Genomic DNA, 17,710 nt, shown 5'->3' on the forward strand with positions numbered 1-17,710 from the left:
TCTAGGGGTTGAACTCAGGGAGTTAAGGTTGTAAGTCAAAATTTATGATCAATTGATCTTTCTGTCTCAGCTTCCCATCTGGTACTGCAGGCATGTCCCACCATACCTAGGGGTAGATTGTATTTTCATCTGGAACTAACAGGATGAACAGTAGTCGTACATGGATGGTGTAGAAATGGACCATGTGTGAAAACTCACAGAGGAGCACAGAGTGGTCCTCACTGCAGGACTTGGTCTCCTTAAATCCCCAAACATGCATGCTTCCAGATGCGGGAGGAGTATTGGATACATCCAGTCGTGTTGTACTTTATTCTTTTGTAAATCACCTTTAGAGAAGAGAGTATTTAAGCTCAAATGAGGCTTTATTAAATCAAATTATATTGATTTCATTTGTCTTTGCCTATAGACAAAGCCTCCTTTACCCCCAGGTCTTCCTCAGTTTGGAAGCACATCTACTGATTGTGGTAAAAACAGTATGCACCTGGGCATTATAATGGGTGTCTGTCATCCCAACAATTAGCACCTAGAGAGAGGACAACCAGGAGTGTCAGGCCAGCTTCAGTCACATGGCAAGTTTGAAATGTACCCACTTGCAGCAAGAAACCCCAGCATTTTGGAGATGCCAGTACCATGGTATAACTACCAAGAACAGCAGCAGCCGTGTGTTGTCCTGGTCTCGGCTAAGTTGATAAGGTGTAAGTTGTGCTGGGTAGTCTTATGTCAACTTGATATAAGCTAGAGTCTTCTAAGAGGAGGAAACCTCAGTTAAGAAAATGCCTGTACAAGATGGGACTGTAGGGAAGCCTGTAGAGCATGGTCATAGTGAGTGACTGACGGGGGAGGGCCCAGCCCATTGTGGGGGTTCCATCTCTTTGGGGGTGTGGTTCTAGTTTCTATAAGAAAGTAGAGTGAGCTGGGTGGCAGTAGTACATGCCTTTAACCCCAGCACTCAGGAGGCAGAGGGAGGCGTGCCTATGTGAGTTTGAAACCAGCCTGGTCAGCAAAGCAAGTTCCAGGTTAGCCAGGGCCACACAAAGAACCTGCCTCCAATAAATGAAAGAAAGAAAGAAAAGAAAAGAAAAGATAAGAAAAGAAAAGAAAAGAAAGAAAGAAAGAAAGAGAGAGGAAAGAGAGAGAAAGATTGAGGAAGCCAGAAAGCAGCACACTCTGGCCCCTGCTTCAGCTTCCAGGTTTTCGTCTTGACTTCCTTTAATGATGAGCTGTGATACAGAAATGTAAGCCAAGTAAATAAACCCTTTGTCCCTAATGTACGTTTGATCACGGTGTTTGCTGCAGTAATAGGAATCCTAACTAAGACAGCCAGTTTGTGTGTGTGTGTGTGTGTGTGTGTGTGTATTTATTTTTTCCCCCTCCTTTCCTTTCTTACAAATGAAGACTACTGCATACAGCCTGGTGATCGAGTGACAATGGAGGCATCTTGTCACGATTGTTACCTAAGAATCCAGGGGATCAGTATCTTGCATTTGGAACATGAAATGGAAGTTATAAGAAGTTCTACCAACAGTACAGACTTACTCTCTCTAGGAAATGAGGCTGAACTCTGTAGTGCTCTAGCTAACCTTCAGACCAGTAGACCAGAAGCTCTGGAGCAGACCTGTGTGTTAGAGCCCACCGAGATTGCTTTGCTTAATAACATCCCGTATCATGAAGGCTTTAAGACGGCAATGAGGAAGGTGTTGTCTTCACTGGCCCCAGAGCCGCTGTGCCAGCCCATGGACACTCACTGTCAGTACATGGAGATGAACTCTGAGAGTGGACAGAGTAACACTGCGCCGAGCACCTCTGATCCTTTCTATGTGCTGGATGTGTCTGAAGGCTTCTCTCTATTGCCTATACTTGCTGGAACACTTGGTCAGGTTAAGCCCTACAGTTCGGTGGAGAAAGACCAGCACTGTGTCGCTTTGGACCTCATATCTGAAGCCAATCACTTCCCCAAGGAAACACTTGAGTTTTGGCTGCGACATATAGAGGATGAAGCTGCTGTGTTGCAAAGGCCCAAATCAGACAAACTGTGGAGCATAATTATATTAGATGTCATTGAGCCATCTGGGCTCATCCAGCAGGAGATCATGGAAAAGGCTGCAATATCCAGGTGAGCAGAACCACAAGTGCCAGGGGGAGTTGGGGTTTCTTTTCTTTCTTTCTTAATTTTTTTTTCTTTTTTAAAATTCTGTGGGCAAACGGGGTGAGACGAATGAATGTCTTACTTTCTAACCATGCCTTGACATCATGGTTTGTTCTGTGAGGGCCTCTAGGCAGGTTTGGGGTGGAGGCTGGTGGGCCAGATTAGACTGTTGTTGACAATTTAGATCTTCCTTAAAACTGAGTTAATCACCAATAACCAAACGAGTCTTCACAAAAGCTCTGAATAGAAAGTTCACAAGCTTTCCGGAGTGGGTGAACACATCAAAATAGGGGAGGGAAAGTAATGTGCCCCAACCCGGGGGGGGGGGGTCACTCTGAGTGCCCTCTCCATTAAAGGACTGTTTCTTCCTCTGACCCACCTTTTGTTCAGTACTCTGGTAATAGCTGTACAGGGATTTACCTCCCACACCAACCAGTTCCTTTCCAGACACCAGCTGCCGTTCTCTGATTCAGTTCAGTTCTGCTACTGCTGTCTGGAGGTAGAGGTAGAACCTATAGGAGAACCACCAACTTCAAAACCCAGATGCACACAGTAGGTTGTCATCTATACTTCTAAACTGCCAGATACAGATTGAAGGGTTCCTCAGTGGATAAAACTCTTCAGATTTGGTTGAATTTGTTACAGCAGCCCACAGGACTTAGGGAAATGTTTGCCTTAGATTAACCTGTTTGTTATGGAGGATGCAGGTGAGCAGCCAGGAGAGCTGCATAGGGCAGGGCGCATGGAAGGGTGCAGCATGTCCATGGTCTTTCCGGACATACTGTCCAGTGACCTGCACACGCTGAGTGCACAGAAGCTCTCAACTCCATCCCTGGGGTTTCCACGGGGCTTCGTTATGTGTATGGCGTCATGGGTATTAGTGATAACTCAGTCTGGCTTTGAGGCCAGGCAGGGGAATAAGGCAGAAAGGTCCAACTCTATCATTCCTTCTTCCTTCTGAGAGTCTAGGAGTCCCTAGATCCTGAGATGGCTTCTGTAACAGAAGGTGCTCTTAACATTCTTTTGACTATGTTAAGACTCCTATGCTTAAGGAGATTTGTGCTAAAAACAAACAACAGAACAACAGAAAACCAAGATCAGACATAGTGTTAGTATAAATCATTGCTCTATGTATGTCTTGTTTGGCCATTTCTCAACGAGTTTGTTTATCTTTAAATTATTTTTTTTAGGATTCATTTAAGTATGCTTTGCCTGCATGCATGTATTTGTACCACGTTGCTGTAATAATTTAAATCAGTGTCGGTGGCTCTGCTTAGCTCTGCTGCCGTGTTCTGCGGCCAGAGGCCACGTGTGCGCTGCAGCTAGAAACTGCCAGAGGCCATGTGCGCGCGTGCCACAGCTAGGAACAGCCAGCCAGAAACACTGGCCCTGCCACCCACGAGGCGCCAGCGTGGGAGGGAGATGGCTCTGCCAATCTCCCACACTGTCTCCACAAGGCTGGGCTGAGCCCAGAGCATCCCGCCATCCGAGTGGGCCCAGTAGAAAATGAGACTCTAAGGCTTAGATTTTTTAAAGGCTTTATAAGTTTGGTAATGCTCAAATTAACAAGATGCCCACACAATTGGAGGTGTTTCCTGATTAACTAACCTAGATATGAGTTGTTACTGTACCACATGCATGCATGGTGCCTGAAGACATCATAAGAGGATGTTGGATCCCCTGGAACTGGAGTTACAGATGGTTGTTAATTACCATAATGGGTTCTAGGAATTGAAATAGGGTCCTCTGCAAGAGCAACAAATGCTCCTCACAGCTGAGCCACCTCTTCAGCCTCCGGTTTCTGAGTTTTATCCTTTGTGTTAATATTACATTGAGGTAATGTGTTTTTCTTAGTTCTGTGAGCTACATCAGCAGATTATCAGATACCTCCCTCAAAGAGGGAGTTGTACGAATGCCACATGTGTATTAGTGGTTGCAGTACACCACACACCTGGGGTTTAGGATTGGCATCTGAACAGGGGCAGTCATATGGGCCTGAGCCCTTGAACTTGTGTGATACAGGTGGATAGTGTTAGAATTGACTGGGATCATAAGCCACTTGGCTAACGTTGGAATGTATGTGTGTATGTATGTATGTGAATGAGAGCTCTATCTGCATACACCTGTGTGCCAGAAGAGGGCATCAGATCCCATTACAGATGGTTGTGAGCCACCATGTGGTTACTGGGAATTGAACTCAGGACCTCTGAAAGAACAGCAGTTAGTGCTCTTAACCGCTGAGCCATCTCTCCAGCCTCTGGAGAATTAATTGATTTTGGAGAAATGTTCTTTCCAGTTTGGTATGAGATGTTTTTAATAAATAAGGGAAAGTACTTGTTTGGGTAAAAGTCAAAAAGTTTATGGGGTAGGGATGTGGTTTGGTGGTGGCGAGCTTGCCCTGGTATGCCCAGTACTGCAAAGAGAAACCTAGTATGGTGTCAGTGCCTGGTAAGTGATCCATTTAATAACAGTAAAATAACAAGTTAGTGTGCACTGTTACCATTCTTGGCGCTTTTCTTGAGTTTCACATTCATGAACTCACACTACCAGGCTGACTCTCATCCATCCAGGTGTCTGTGACTTGCTCATTCGTGTTGTTCCTAACAGCTTGTTTGAGTTCAAGGGAAAGCCAGTAGCCAGTCTCAATTAGTGAAATTACTTAATAACAAAGCCATTACTATCGCCTATGAGCATTAGGAAATTAGCCTATTGACTTGTTAATTTTCTGCCAATTTACTTCAACTTTCCAAAATTTGAAACGGATTCTGCCTTGGCATGGCCTCCAAGTCCTTGCTACAGGAGCGCCTGGTCCCCACATGCAGGGAGTCCCACCAGGCACTTGTCTTCTGCTCATGAGTCTCTGTCCAGGTACAGGCTGCGTAAAGTGCTTTTCATGCCGTAGCAGCACTGTCAGTAGCACTGTCAGTAGCGTTCCTGTGGCACCAAAGGCAGAGTGAGGGGACGGAAGTGTGGTTGCTGTAAGTGCGCTTGCGTCAGAGAGCCAAGTGTGGTTGCTGTAAGTGCGCTTGCCTCAGAGAGCCAAGTGTGGTTGCTGTAAGTGCGCTTGCCTCAGAGAGCCAAGTGTGGTTGCTGTAAGTGCGCTTGCGTCAGAGAGCCATCTGTTAAGTTTTGCTTTCCTTCCTCGACCATTTCAGTTTACATACATGTTTGCATTTGGAGGGTTTAATCCCTTATAGAAAGTGAATCATTTCAGAAGTTCAGAGAAGTTGCAGAGTAGTTCAGGGAACTTAGCACACACTTCATACCCTCGTGCACTGAGCCATTCCTAGTGATGATGAGACCTTTTTCCCAGTCAGACTTTTGACCTTGCCTGAAATGCTTGGGGCCAGCAGTGTTGGTCAGCAGTGTCAGCTGATTACACATATGATAGCGTGTGGAAAAAGCTTAAGTTTATACATGTTATTTATTCATGTTTCATATGCATCTATATACAGTCTTAAAGCAGACTCACAGTATTTTTCATGTACTTATGTTTTTATGGAAACCTATTCATGAAGTCATATATTACTTATATTACATAGAATTTCCCACGTACCTGATTGTATGAGTGTTCAAAAAGTGCTAAATTTTGGAGCATTTTGATTTCCATGTAAGGATCGTTCACCATTAATGATTGTGGCCTGTTATTAAGAATTTACCTGCTGGGCAGTGGTGGCGCACGCCTTTAATCCCAGTACTTGGGAAGCAGAGGCCGGCAGATTTCTGAGTTCGAGGACAGCCTGGTCTACAGAGTGAGTTCCAGGACAGCCAGGGCTACAAAGAGAAACCCTGTCTCAAAAAACAAACAAACAAACAAACAAACGAACGAACAAACAAACAATTTGGGCAATTGTTTCTAGTGGTTTAACTTCTGAGCTACTAACCAGTAGTGACAAGGTCTATCAGACTACATGCCATCTATGCTTCATTAACTCACGATGCTTGCGTATATCTATAAAATGCAGGGAATTAAAAGGCTTTTTAAACTATTTCCCCTTTTCAGGTGTTTGTTGCAGTCTGGAGGTAAGATCTTCCCCCAGTACGTGCTGATGTTTGGGATGCTTGTCCAGTCACAGACGCTGGTAGAAGAAAGTGCTGTTCAAGGGACAGAACATACTCTTGGGTTAAACATAGCACCTTTTATTAACCAGTTTCAGGTAAGTGTCTAGAGAACTGTTCAGCCAGGATGTCAATGTCTCCCAGTATCTTTGTCTCTCCTTTAGAGTTTTTACCTAGTTAGCAGGTTTAGTTATATAAAAAGGGCTGTCAGTTTCCTGGAGTAAAGAAACATGTCAGGGATGAAAACCAACCCGAGGGTTAGAATAACCAAGGACTTCGGTCATGGATACTGACGAAAGTTAATAGAGTTTGCTCTGAGTCACTCTTATAGAATAAAAGAACAAGAGGTTTTAGACATGCAGTAAACAGTTGTACTTTTGTAACAGAGAAGCATTCAGAAGACTGGATGTGAAGCTTGAGCTTCTATATTGAAACTTCAGATTGGCTACTGATGGCATGGGCAGCTGAGTCCAGGTCTGGCCGTCTGTCTTCATAGCAGAGATGCGTGGGGCTCAAGAGGGAAGGAGTCTGCATTTAGAAAGAGAGTGACCCCGCTCACACAGCTGCACACTTGTGCGTTTAATGTGTGTCTAGATAGAATGCCCGGGGAAGCCGCCTGGGCTTGAAGACGGAGTGAAGCAGGATGCTGAGTACAAAGTTGGAGAAATGTTGTCTGAAGGCTCTAACTAGCAAGCTTTTGAGGATGCCAGTAGTCTTCCTTGACAGAACCTACGTAAGGAATAAGCTAATTAACTACTTTTTTGGTGAGGAGGTGAAAAGTGGCTAACCAAGGTTTTATAGTTAGTTTAATATCTCTCTTGTGAAGATTTAATAACGAGGATACACTTAGCACAAGTCAGAGATGTTTAAGCTGTTTGTGTTCATGGGCCCAAACTGCCACCATCTATTTTTCTATTGTAATGTTTTGAAAGAATTATTTCCTTATTTTAGTGTGTGAGTGTTTGTATGCATGTGTATCTTGTGTGTGCATTGCTTACGTAGTCTAGACGAGCAGATAAGATCTGGAACTAAAATTACAGATGGTTGTGAACCACCGTGTGGGTGCTGGGAATTGACCCCTGGGCATCTGCCAGAGCAGTAAACACCCTTAACTGCTGGAACATCTCCCCAGTTTCTATCTTTCTATTTTATTCCCACTTGATCCTGACTCCAACAGCTCTTAATTCTGTCCAGGTCTACAAGACACTGGTCCTGTTGCCTTTTCAAGTATCTCCCACTCGTGACCACTCTTCCCTTTGTGGTCTGTATAGTTTTCATATAATGTAAGTATTGCACTCCATCCTCCGGTGTTCTTTGGGCAAGCATACCTTGCTTAAGTCCTACCCACCGTGTTTCTGCAGAACATACGTAACACCCTACAGTTGGCCCGTTTATTACGGTCACTTGACCACTTATCTAAGGACACTCCTTATCCTTCCTTGGCAGTTTTATATTTTACAGTCTGTTTACCCATTGCCTTAGGTATTGTCTTCTCTCTTATTATGATTGACCACTAGAAAACTGTGTCAATCAATGAAATAACATCAGAGATTGTTAAAAGAATATAATACGTTAACAACTATTCAACAAATATTCATGAGCACCTACTATATGCCCTCTTCATTTTATTATTTATTTATTTATTTATTTATTTATTTATTTTTGGAGATAGGGTCTGATGTAGTCCAGAGGGCCTCAATGTGTAGCCAAGGATAACCTTGGGCTCCTGATCCTTTTGTTTCCATCTCCCAAGGGCTAGAATTGTAGACATATGGCCCCACCTCCGCATTGCACGTATATATTAGTTACTAGCTGCTACAGCAAAGCACCTGACAAGTGCATCTTAAAGGGAAGGGTCATTTGGCTCACAGTTTGAGGAACACGGTTCATGACAGCAGAAATTTCCATCTTAACCCTCTAGTAAAAATAGGCAGAAGGGAAATTGAAGAAGACGCCCAGTATCTACCTCTAATCTCCACTTTTATACTTGTGTGACTTGTGTACATATATGTGCAAGAGTATAGACATACAGAAATCCACAGAAGCTGTGGAGGTAGGCCCAGGCAGTCAGACTCTAGTGCTTTTCCCAATGCTGGCATGGTAGAAGGAAGCATGAACCCCAATTAAGTCCTACCCTGTGGTACACACCCTCCAGGGAGGAGTCATGCCTCCATAAATGACCGGCCTTACAGCTCTAGTATGTCCAATATGCCACCTTAGATTAGATCAAGAATGTTTCCCTCATAGGAGGCTTGAACTAGAAAAATCAAGAATCTGCTGTCACCACATACATTGCTACCAATTCTGCAAACCAGACATCCCAGTATAACTCAAAGGTGTGTGATGGGAACAGGGTCTCTCTGTGAAAGATGGATTAAGAGTATGGCCAGTGTGGTCAACCTTCCACAGGTTGGCAGCCAACCCAGAGACAATGGGCCTGGAGACATCACATTAACTCTGACTGCTGACAGCCAGGCAGGGGTTCCCAAGAAAGCGTCTACATCCATTCAAACTACTGTTCTACTATAGCCAATGAGAAGAGCATCTAAAATTGTGTGAGCCTGACAGGGAAGTTAGGAATCCTAGCAGAGAAGGCAGTGGGCACCACAGACTTGCCTGCTGTGGCTAGGAAGCCTCCTAACCTCTGTTGCCTCTGACTCTGAAGGATGTTGGTAGATTGACTCAGGTCAGAAGAACAATGGTGGCAGCTGAAAATGGGCACATCAGTCAGGGTTGTCAGCTCCTTGAGAAAGAATGCCCATAGTCTCTGCCAGACATGTTTGGCTCCACTAGACATTTTTAGAGCTGAAGTCTCAGCCTAAAACCTGTCCTTACTCTCCTTCAGGATCAGGGCTTAGACAGGGCCTACAGACTCTGCAGTCAACTGGTTGTTCCTTGGCAGACAGAAGGCAACACCTCCAACTGCAGCACTAACACTTTATAGTCAGATGCCCTCCTTGCCCTCAAGACCTAGAGGATGCCATTCCTGATTCCAGAAATGGAATTAAATGACCCCAAACCCGGTATGAAAATCTCTGACATGGTGTGGATCATGCCCCATGGGGTAAATCAGGATCCTTAGGCAGCATCACAGGGTTGGGCCTGATGTGGACTGATGTCACAACCTGCTTTGAAAAGGTCTCTTTGGTGACTGTTAGGAATAAAATGCGTGTGAAGCAGTCAGAGGCGTGATCATAATACTCAAGGAGAGCTGGTGCTTAGGCTGGAACTGGATAGATTTTAAAGGGAGGAGTTTTATAGATTGGATATAGAATGTGAGAGAGGAAGGAATGGTTCCCATTTATGATGTATGGAAACAGTGGAGTGATGAGCTGTATTGTGTGTAAGAGGTGTCGGGGTCATTGAGCACCTGGGTAAGGATTCAAAGAAAGCTAGGCTGAGCATGTGAAGTTGGCAGTCAGGATCATAGATGTCATTAAAGCCAGAGTGGGTGGCACATTAGGGGTGTGCAGAGAAAGGTTTGAGAACTAAATGTAGAGAACTTGCAAGGTGTTGCACACTAGTGTGATGGTGACAGGAGAGCCTAAGAGGTTAGGCTGAAACAAAAGTGGGGACAGGCAGTGTGGCACAGTAGAGCCATGAGCCTTTCAGTCCAGGCAGGGAGAAGTGGCAATGTAGTTCTCAGTCCTGGCATAAGGAAGACTGAGTGCCGAGGAGAGATTGGTGGATTTGGCCAGTCTCACGAAGATTGCACTGAGCCTCTCAAGAAAGGAAAGCATCATGCTTTGTGCTTCCCATAATCTCAGTTAACTCAGTCATTTTGGAGTTCTGATGGGGTTGAAAACTTAAAAGTCTCATAGCCAATCCTTGCTATTTACTTTGAGAGAAAACATTTGAGAGGATGGTTTTCAGCTGACATTCATTCTAAAGCCAAGAATAAAAGCCAGCCTCAGAACTAAGTCTTTTATTTAGGAGAGATGACAGAGGTTCTGCTTAGTCAACAAAACGATGGACTGGGTATTAGGTCTATCTTGCACCTTACTGACATAAATTAGTATAGTTATGCTCTAACTGTATTTTGAGAGAAAAGTTTTATTTTAACAGGAAGGGTGATATGTAGGAGGAGCTAAGGTGGGAGGAGTACAGAGAGGAGGAGGAGGAGGAAGGAGAGGAGAAGGAGAGGAGGAGCTAGGTGATGAGAGAGAAAGAGAGAGGGGGGCCAGACATGGAGGTGGATATTCACATGTCTCCGCCAGTCAAAGATAGTTGATATATCTAGATTGGGTATTAGGTTATACTTTTGATTGATATTGAGCATTACCAAACTTATGAAGCCATTGGTTAACATTAATAAAATTGTATAAAAGCAAAAAGGAGAAGGGGGTATGGGATAGGGGTTTTCTAGGGAGGGGAAATGGGGAAAGGGGATGACATCTGAAATGTAAATAAAATATCCAATAAAAAATAAATTAAAAAAATGAAGACATTAAAAAAAAAAAAAAGAAAGAAAGAAAGAAAGGAAAGCATCTTCTAAGTAGCACCATCTTTTTAGTTCACTCAAGGAAGAGGCTTCAGAGTCCTGGACCTGATGACAGATTGGCATGGTGTATGCCCTGAGCAGCTTTCAGACTCCCCCAGTGACTCGAGTTTGTAGCCAAGGTTTAGAGAAGCACAGCTTTGTAGAAGAGAGCTCATTTTCCTGGGTGAATCTGTTCGGATGAATTTGTGTGCTGTTTGTTTGCTTGTTTGTTTGTTTGTTTGCTTGAGACAAGATCTCCCTGAGTAGACTTGGCTATTCTGGAACTCACTATTAGACCAAGCTGGCCTCTCATAAAACTGTCTTGGCCTCTGTCTCTGGAGTGCTGGGATTTAGGACACGTGCCAACATGCCTGGCTAAATTTGGTGTCTCTGATCAAATACAGTAAATACTAACTGTTAGATTTTTTGCTTGTTATTACATGTGTTCAAGGTATAAATGTTTTTGGAATGGTTTGGCCACTTGAAAGTGTAGTGTGTTTCCATCCAAGAAAAAGGCCTGTAGGTAACAAAGCAGAGCAACGTGCCGACTGGCCATGAGGCTTCATGCCGTAGGACTGATGCATAGCATAACAAGGCCATAGAAAGCATCATCAGAGGAGCTGGCTACAGATTGAGGACAGCGGAGCCCTGGCTGTGAAAACGATCAAAGTGAAACTGGCTCTCTTTTCAGGTGCCTATCCGGGTATGCTTGGATTTATCTTCTTTGCCATGTGTCCCTTTAAGCCAGCCAGTGGAACTGTTGAGATTAGATCTGATGACTCCATATTTGAACACTTCCAATAGAGAAGTAAAGGTAAGGGTAACTACAGATGATCACTCTAGATAAATGTTAGTGTCTAACATTAGTTATAATTAAGTTAGAATGCGTGCTTAGATATAGTTTTAGATTTTGTATTCAAATTGATTAAAAAGGAAAACAGACTTACCTTTCCTTGATGGAATGTTCAAAACTTACTTCCTGCAGGTCCGCGTGTGCAGGTCTGGACGTGTGACCGCTGTTCCATTTTGGTTTCATTTGTGCCTGGATGACGAGGTCAGGTTGGATACGTCAGGTGAAGCCTCCCACTGGAAACAAGCTGCAGTGGTTCTGGATCATCCCATCCAAGTCCAGGCGGGAGAGGAACTTGTACTCAGTGTCGAGCATCACAAGAGCAACGTCAGCATTACCGTGAGGCAGTGAGACTGCAGCTGCGCAACGAGTGCATGAAATCCTTGGAATCGTCAACATGTGTAAAGGGTGGCATTAATAAAGCCCATGGGAAAGTCTTAAAGTGTATGGAATATTATTTTTAAAATGGAGACTTTTGCTTTCTAGACAAGGATGTGTCTTTTGTTTCTTTAGATTAGGAATCTATTTTGTTGGGACTTTGTAGTGATTTAGAAGGTGTCTGCCTCTTGGTCATCTCAGTTAAGCAAATGTTTGAGGTTTCCAGATCTTAGCTTCCAACGGGGCAATGTGTAAAAGTGTGGCAGCGTGGCTATGAACCAGAGCCGGCTTCTGTTGGGTGTATCAAAGGGTGTAGGGAGACGTGTCCTCAGAAGGGAATGTTTCCTTCTCTGCTTTGGCAAAAAGAAAGTTAAACATTGATAGCAAACAGAAGCTTTAAAGTGCTAACGCAGAATTTGTGTAAATTCAGATTTTGATTTGAATGTCCTGTTGCAAAGCTTTGTAACTTCATGGGAGCCCATTTTTAATTGTTGATATTATTTTCTGAGTGATCTAGCACATTTCAGAAAGTCCTTGCCCTGTGTGCATCTTTGTCCCTGTCTCCCTCTCTCTCTCTGTCCCCATCTCTTCTCTCTTTTTTTCTCTTCTCCTTTCTTTCTGTGTTCCCTCCTTCCTACACTTATTTTTGGACAGGGTCTTATGTATCCCAGGCTGGTCTCAAATTAGCTACATATCTGAGGATAACTTTTTAATTTCTGAATCTTTTATCTCTACTCCCTCGATGCAGACATCACATTTTATGAGTAAACTCCTGGGGCCCGAGCTCCGCGTGTTGGGCACGCTAGTCAAACATGTGGTAAGCTGTACCCTCATCCCATCCACTCAGAACCAACTCAGCCTCACTCGATCTCCTCTGTTTGAGTAATTTCTGCCTTCATCTTAATAACCGCTTTTCAACCACTGTTTTGGGTCTGACTTGCTCTTAGTTCTTCAAGACTCTAAGGTGCATTGTTACTTATTCGAGAACGTCTGTTTTGTTTGTTGGTTTGTTTTTAATGCGGGCATATTTACCTACAACTCTTGGGAATGCTTTTGTTATGCCCCATAGGTATACGTATGTTATGTTTTTCTTTTGCTTTTATTCTAAGCTTTTATTGCGTTCTTGATTTCTTCACAGACTCTGCATTATTCAATGGTGTGATATTGAATTTCCACAGTTTGCATGCTCTCTGTAGCATTGCAAGTCTTGCTATTGACTTTTAGCATCATGATCAAAATAAAAGAAGTTATTTCAAGTTCCATATGTTTATTAAGGCTTTATATCCTAGTACATGATCTATTATGGTCTTTTTAGAGTTAGTTTTGTAGGTTGCTGAGAATGTCTACTCAGAAGTGTTTAGATAGACTGTTCTGTATGGTCGATTGATATTTGATGTCATTTATCTGAGGTGTTTACTTTTTGTCAAGATGATCTGTTAGACTGGAATATTGAAGTCACTCACTGTGTGTTGGGATTAATTTGTGACTTTTTTGTTTGACTTAAAACTTTGATTTGTGGGCTACATAGATGGCTCAGTGGTTAAGTGCACTGATAGCTCTTTCCTTTGAGCCCGTGGGAACCATTTTCCTTCAGCCTGCTATTTTGATGAGCCAGGCTTTATTATCACGTGACCTTTTCTTTTGCAGCTTTGAGTTCTAGGAGGTTCCTCAGCTCTCATTGGGCATAGCTCCTATGGGCTGAGAGGTCATTTAACTACATTGCTTAGTATTCTAGTGTCCTGTGGTTTTGCCTTGAACTTAAGCCTCTGTTGTTAATTTGTTAGCGGATTTCTTTTATTTGTATTATCTTAGAGCTAGAGACCTGGCTCAACAGTTTTAAGAGCACTGGCTGTTCTTGCAGAGGACTGGGTTTTGGATCCCAGCACCTACATAGCAGCTCACAACAGTCTGCAATTCCAGTTCCAGAGGATCCAATACACTCTTCTGACTTCTGTTGGCACCAGGCATGCACACTGGTTTATTGACTTACAGGTAGGTGAAAAATCCATACACATAGAATAAAAAATATGACAGAAAGAACATTTGTTGCTCTTGCAGAGGACCTGAGTTTGGTTCCTGGCCCACATGTTGCTTACAACAGTCTGTAACTCTAGTTCTAGGGCCTGACTCCCTCATCAGATCTCAAGCACTGGGCACACATATGCACACTCACCAAAATAAACCAAAGAATAATGTTTTAAAAATTATATTACCTTTATTCTTTTAGTGGAAGTGTTCGTAGTGTCCAAGAGAGATATGGGTCTAACAAAGTTGAGATGTTGTTTTCTTCTTCTAGATTACTGTTGCTGGCCTGGTCCTAGTTTTCTGACAATGTGTCTACAACAATAATTGCTATCAAGGGGTAGGCCGACTGTGAAAATACCATACAGTCAAATAAGACCTAATCGTCCTTTACTATCTTAGGAAGTAAATGGGTGCTGAGAGTACTTTGTACACCAGTATATTTGCTCCTGTGGGTATGATGAGGAAGGAAGAAGAGAATACTGGTTCAGTAGAAGTAGGAGAGTGGGATGATGAGGACAGGAGAGGGAGAGAGGTTAAGTTTTAGGTAACAGAACAGCCCCAGCTCTGAGGAGGCTGACACAGAGACTCTGCAAACCAGCCCAGCGTTATTTTCCTTAGAGAAAGGAAAATCAATGGGGGCCAGGGGGCGATAGAGAACAGCAACAAACTTGACAGGAGTGGGCACTGGATGTGGGCAGGGCTGTGCTCAGTCTCGGATGGAGGCTTTCTGCACCATCCCATGGGTTTGCATAATTCATTGTACGATTACAGTCTCACTCCTTCACCTGTGAGGTTAACGTTGCTTTTATGATGCTCAACACTAAGTACAAGGTGTTTTTGTCCTGGTTTCCAGCAGCCTGCCCTATTCTTGGTATTCTTTCACTGCCTGATCCTAGCTATTGGTCACAGCCAAGGTGCGGCCCCTACCCCAACTCCCAAGGATCTTGCTTCAAAAGCTGTTTTGCTTCTGGGTTTCCCAGATGCTGAGAAGGTGCCACCTGGTTAATCCTCCAGGAAAATGGTTGCCAGTGTTGGCCCCACTGTTGTATAGCCAATGTCCAGCATGCTGTTTACATTTTTCAAGCTTTCCTTAGTTGCTTGTAGTTGTATAGGGTTGAGGCCTGTGGGTCTTTTCCTTGTTTGTCCATTGGTGTTGTCCTTGTTCAGCTTTTGTTTGGGCTGTCATGTTGGTGACACTTCATACATCACTAGGAGACAATCTCAAAGCAAACTCCCAGATCCTCTGATTCTTACAACCTTTCTGCTTCTCTCAGCTTGCCTCAGCTGTAGGTATGGAAGTGTTTTAAAGATGTGTCCATTGGGACTGGGCTCTGCAGCAACTCTACATTTTGATTGATTATGGTTTTCTGTAATGGTCTCCATCTGTTGCAGAGAAGTTTCCTTGATGAGGGGTAAAAACTACACTTATCTATGGGTTTAAACACAAATGGTGGGCTGGAGAGATGGCTCAGTGGTTAAGAGCACTGACTGCTCTTCCAGAGGTCCTGAGTTCAATTCCCAGCAATCATAGGGTGGCTCACAACCATCTGTAATGGGATCTGATGCCCTCTTCTGGTGACAGCTGCAGCATACGCATGTAAATAAAGTAAATAAACCTTAAAAAAAAAGACAAATGGTTATAGTTTTCTGCTAGGGTGTTGTGGCCCACTCTGTTCCGCAGGTCAGGGTTTAGCAAGAGAGAGAGTGGGGGGAAGAAGGGGAAGAGACTCGAAGAATAGAGACAAGCCAGAGGATCTGTAGTCAAGTCTCCTTTACTGTCTCCAACAGACTATATTCACACCTCCTACTGACCACCATACACACCCCACTACACCTACTACTACTACACTCCACCCTTACAAGGAAATCCTGGGTATTTATAAGCACAAACAGGAGAACACAGGTGAAAACATTTTACCATGTGCACCATGCAGCTGGGATCACTAAACAGCAAAACAAGCTATGTGGGATAAACAGTATATTTATCAGAGTGTGCTTCAGCTGTTGTAGGCTGTTGAAAAACAAGTCTTTCATCAGGGTATATGGCTCCAGATGGCTGCAAAGTTGATAGCTGCTTTCTAGCTGCTTTTTTTCTGCTTAAAGTCGGCTTCCAACACTAGGGATTATGATGATTTACTAAATTAATGGTATAGCTTCTCCTTCAATAATCACAAGCACTGAGTAACTGGCTGAGTTTCTAGTACCAGGCATGGTTTCCCTCTTGTTGAGCAAGTCTTATGTCTGTTTAGAGGGCTGTTGTTTACAGCCAGGGTGTGCGTGCCACTACTGCATCCTTTGGGTTATCATCATGCTGGTTGTTGATGTGGTTGCTCTAGCTGTGTGTAAGACCTTGGAACCTTGCATGGTGCCTTCTGATAGTATGGTATTCTGAAAGTCACTGCCAAAGCCGGTGGTCCAAGGACTTCTTACTTACAGATCTCACACTTGCGTGTCTTCCACAGATTTTGGTGTCTGGTGTAAAATGAGGTCCAGTTTCATGCATTGGTATGTGGAATCCAGATTTCCTGGGATAATTGTCTGGATGCAAACTAGTTTTTCTAGTGTTGTGGAGTCCACTTGGATCTAACACAACTCAAACACCAGGTCAGTGCAGAACGCAAAGTTCCTTGTAATCAACCCACTACTGATCTCTCAGGGATGCAGAACAGACTCATAATCTTGATTACTGAACTACTCCTCGGCTGAAGTCACCTTTAATGAGCATTGATATGGGGCATAAAGTATCTCCACATCCTTTGCGCAGTCTGAGAGATCTGTTCACATAGTTCTTCACTAGATGTTTTTTTTTTTTTTCTTGGTTTTTCGAGACAGGGTTTCTCTGTGTAGCCCTGGCTGCCCTGGAACCCACTCTGTAGACCAGGCTGGCCTCGAACTCAGAAATCCGCCTGCTCTGCCTGCCAAGTGCTGGGTTTAAAGGCGTGTGCCACCATTGCCTGGCTCACTAGATATCTTTATCACCAATTTTCCAATCGTGATCTTTCCATCCAGCCAATCATCTACTCCATCCAATCCAATCCAGTGATCATCCCATGGTACTGACATCTCCAATACACTGGAGTCTTTCGATGCAACTAGGCTTCACCAATAGCCTCTCATAGGCTCTCTTCATGGTGCCAAGCCTCAAATCCTTTGCATGACCCCTTCAGTCCTGGGCCATCAATTGCAACTGAGGCTGCACCTTCACTCATGGCTTTGCCAGGCCTCTCACAGAGCCAAGCCTCAGCTGCACTCCATGACCCCTTCTTACCTTCAAAACCAGTACCACCTGGGTGCTTCTTAAACATTACCAAGTTCAGCTGCAGCATGAGGTACACCAGCTTCTTTGTGCTCTAAGAAAACACGTCCCAGAAGATTTCACCTCAGTGGTGCTAGTTTCTTCTTAATCACTGCTAACTTCTTAGATCCAGTTAGCCAGCATCAATTGTCCCAGTTGCCCCTTCTATTCTTGACTCTAAGCCAGAGCCACATGGCTGAAGCTGCTGAGTTCTGCTGCTTGCTTGCTGTAACATGGCCCCCTTGTTCTATTACATCATCACCGGCTTTGTTTTCCATCTCCTTCACTGCTAAACTTGGCTGTCCTGGAACTTGCTCTGCAAACTGACCTTGAACTCAGATCTACATGCCTGTCTCCTGGGATTAAAGGTGTGGTCCACCAAGCCTGGACTTAAGCTTGTTTTCACCTAGAACCTGCTCTGTTCTAGGCTGGCCTTCAACTCAGAGATTTGCTTGTCTTTGCCTCCTGGGATTAAAG

The 17,710-nt window shown here is 43.9% G+C and overlaps 1 protein-coding gene across 1 annotated transcript in view; it reads left to right on the plus strand.

Annotated features, from left to right (window-relative positions):
* Prmt9 (protein arginine methyltransferase 9) overlaps nt 1-13,173 on the plus strand; it is a 32,532-nt gene extending 19,359 nt beyond the window's left edge. Inside the window, exons 9-12 of the mRNA XM_034522719.2 lie at nt 1,396-2,113; nt 6,150-6,303; nt 11,377-11,499; nt 11,671-13,173. Coding sequence (XP_034378610.1) covers nt 1,396-2,113; nt 6,150-6,303; nt 11,377-11,499; nt 11,671-11,886 — 1,211 coding nt within the window. The 3' untranslated portion in view covers nt 11,887-13,173. The remainder of the gene's footprint in view (nt 1-1,395; nt 2,114-6,149; nt 6,304-11,376; nt 11,500-11,670) is intronic.
* The last annotated feature ends 4,537 nt before the right edge of the window (nt 13,174-17,710 follow it).

Source organism: Arvicanthis niloticus, chromosome 18, assembly GCF_011762505.2.
Source record: "Arvicanthis niloticus isolate mArvNil1 chromosome 18, mArvNil1.pat.X, whole genome shotgun sequence".
Lineage (NCBI taxonomy): Eukaryota > Metazoa > Chordata > Mammalia > Rodentia > Muridae > Arvicanthis > Arvicanthis niloticus.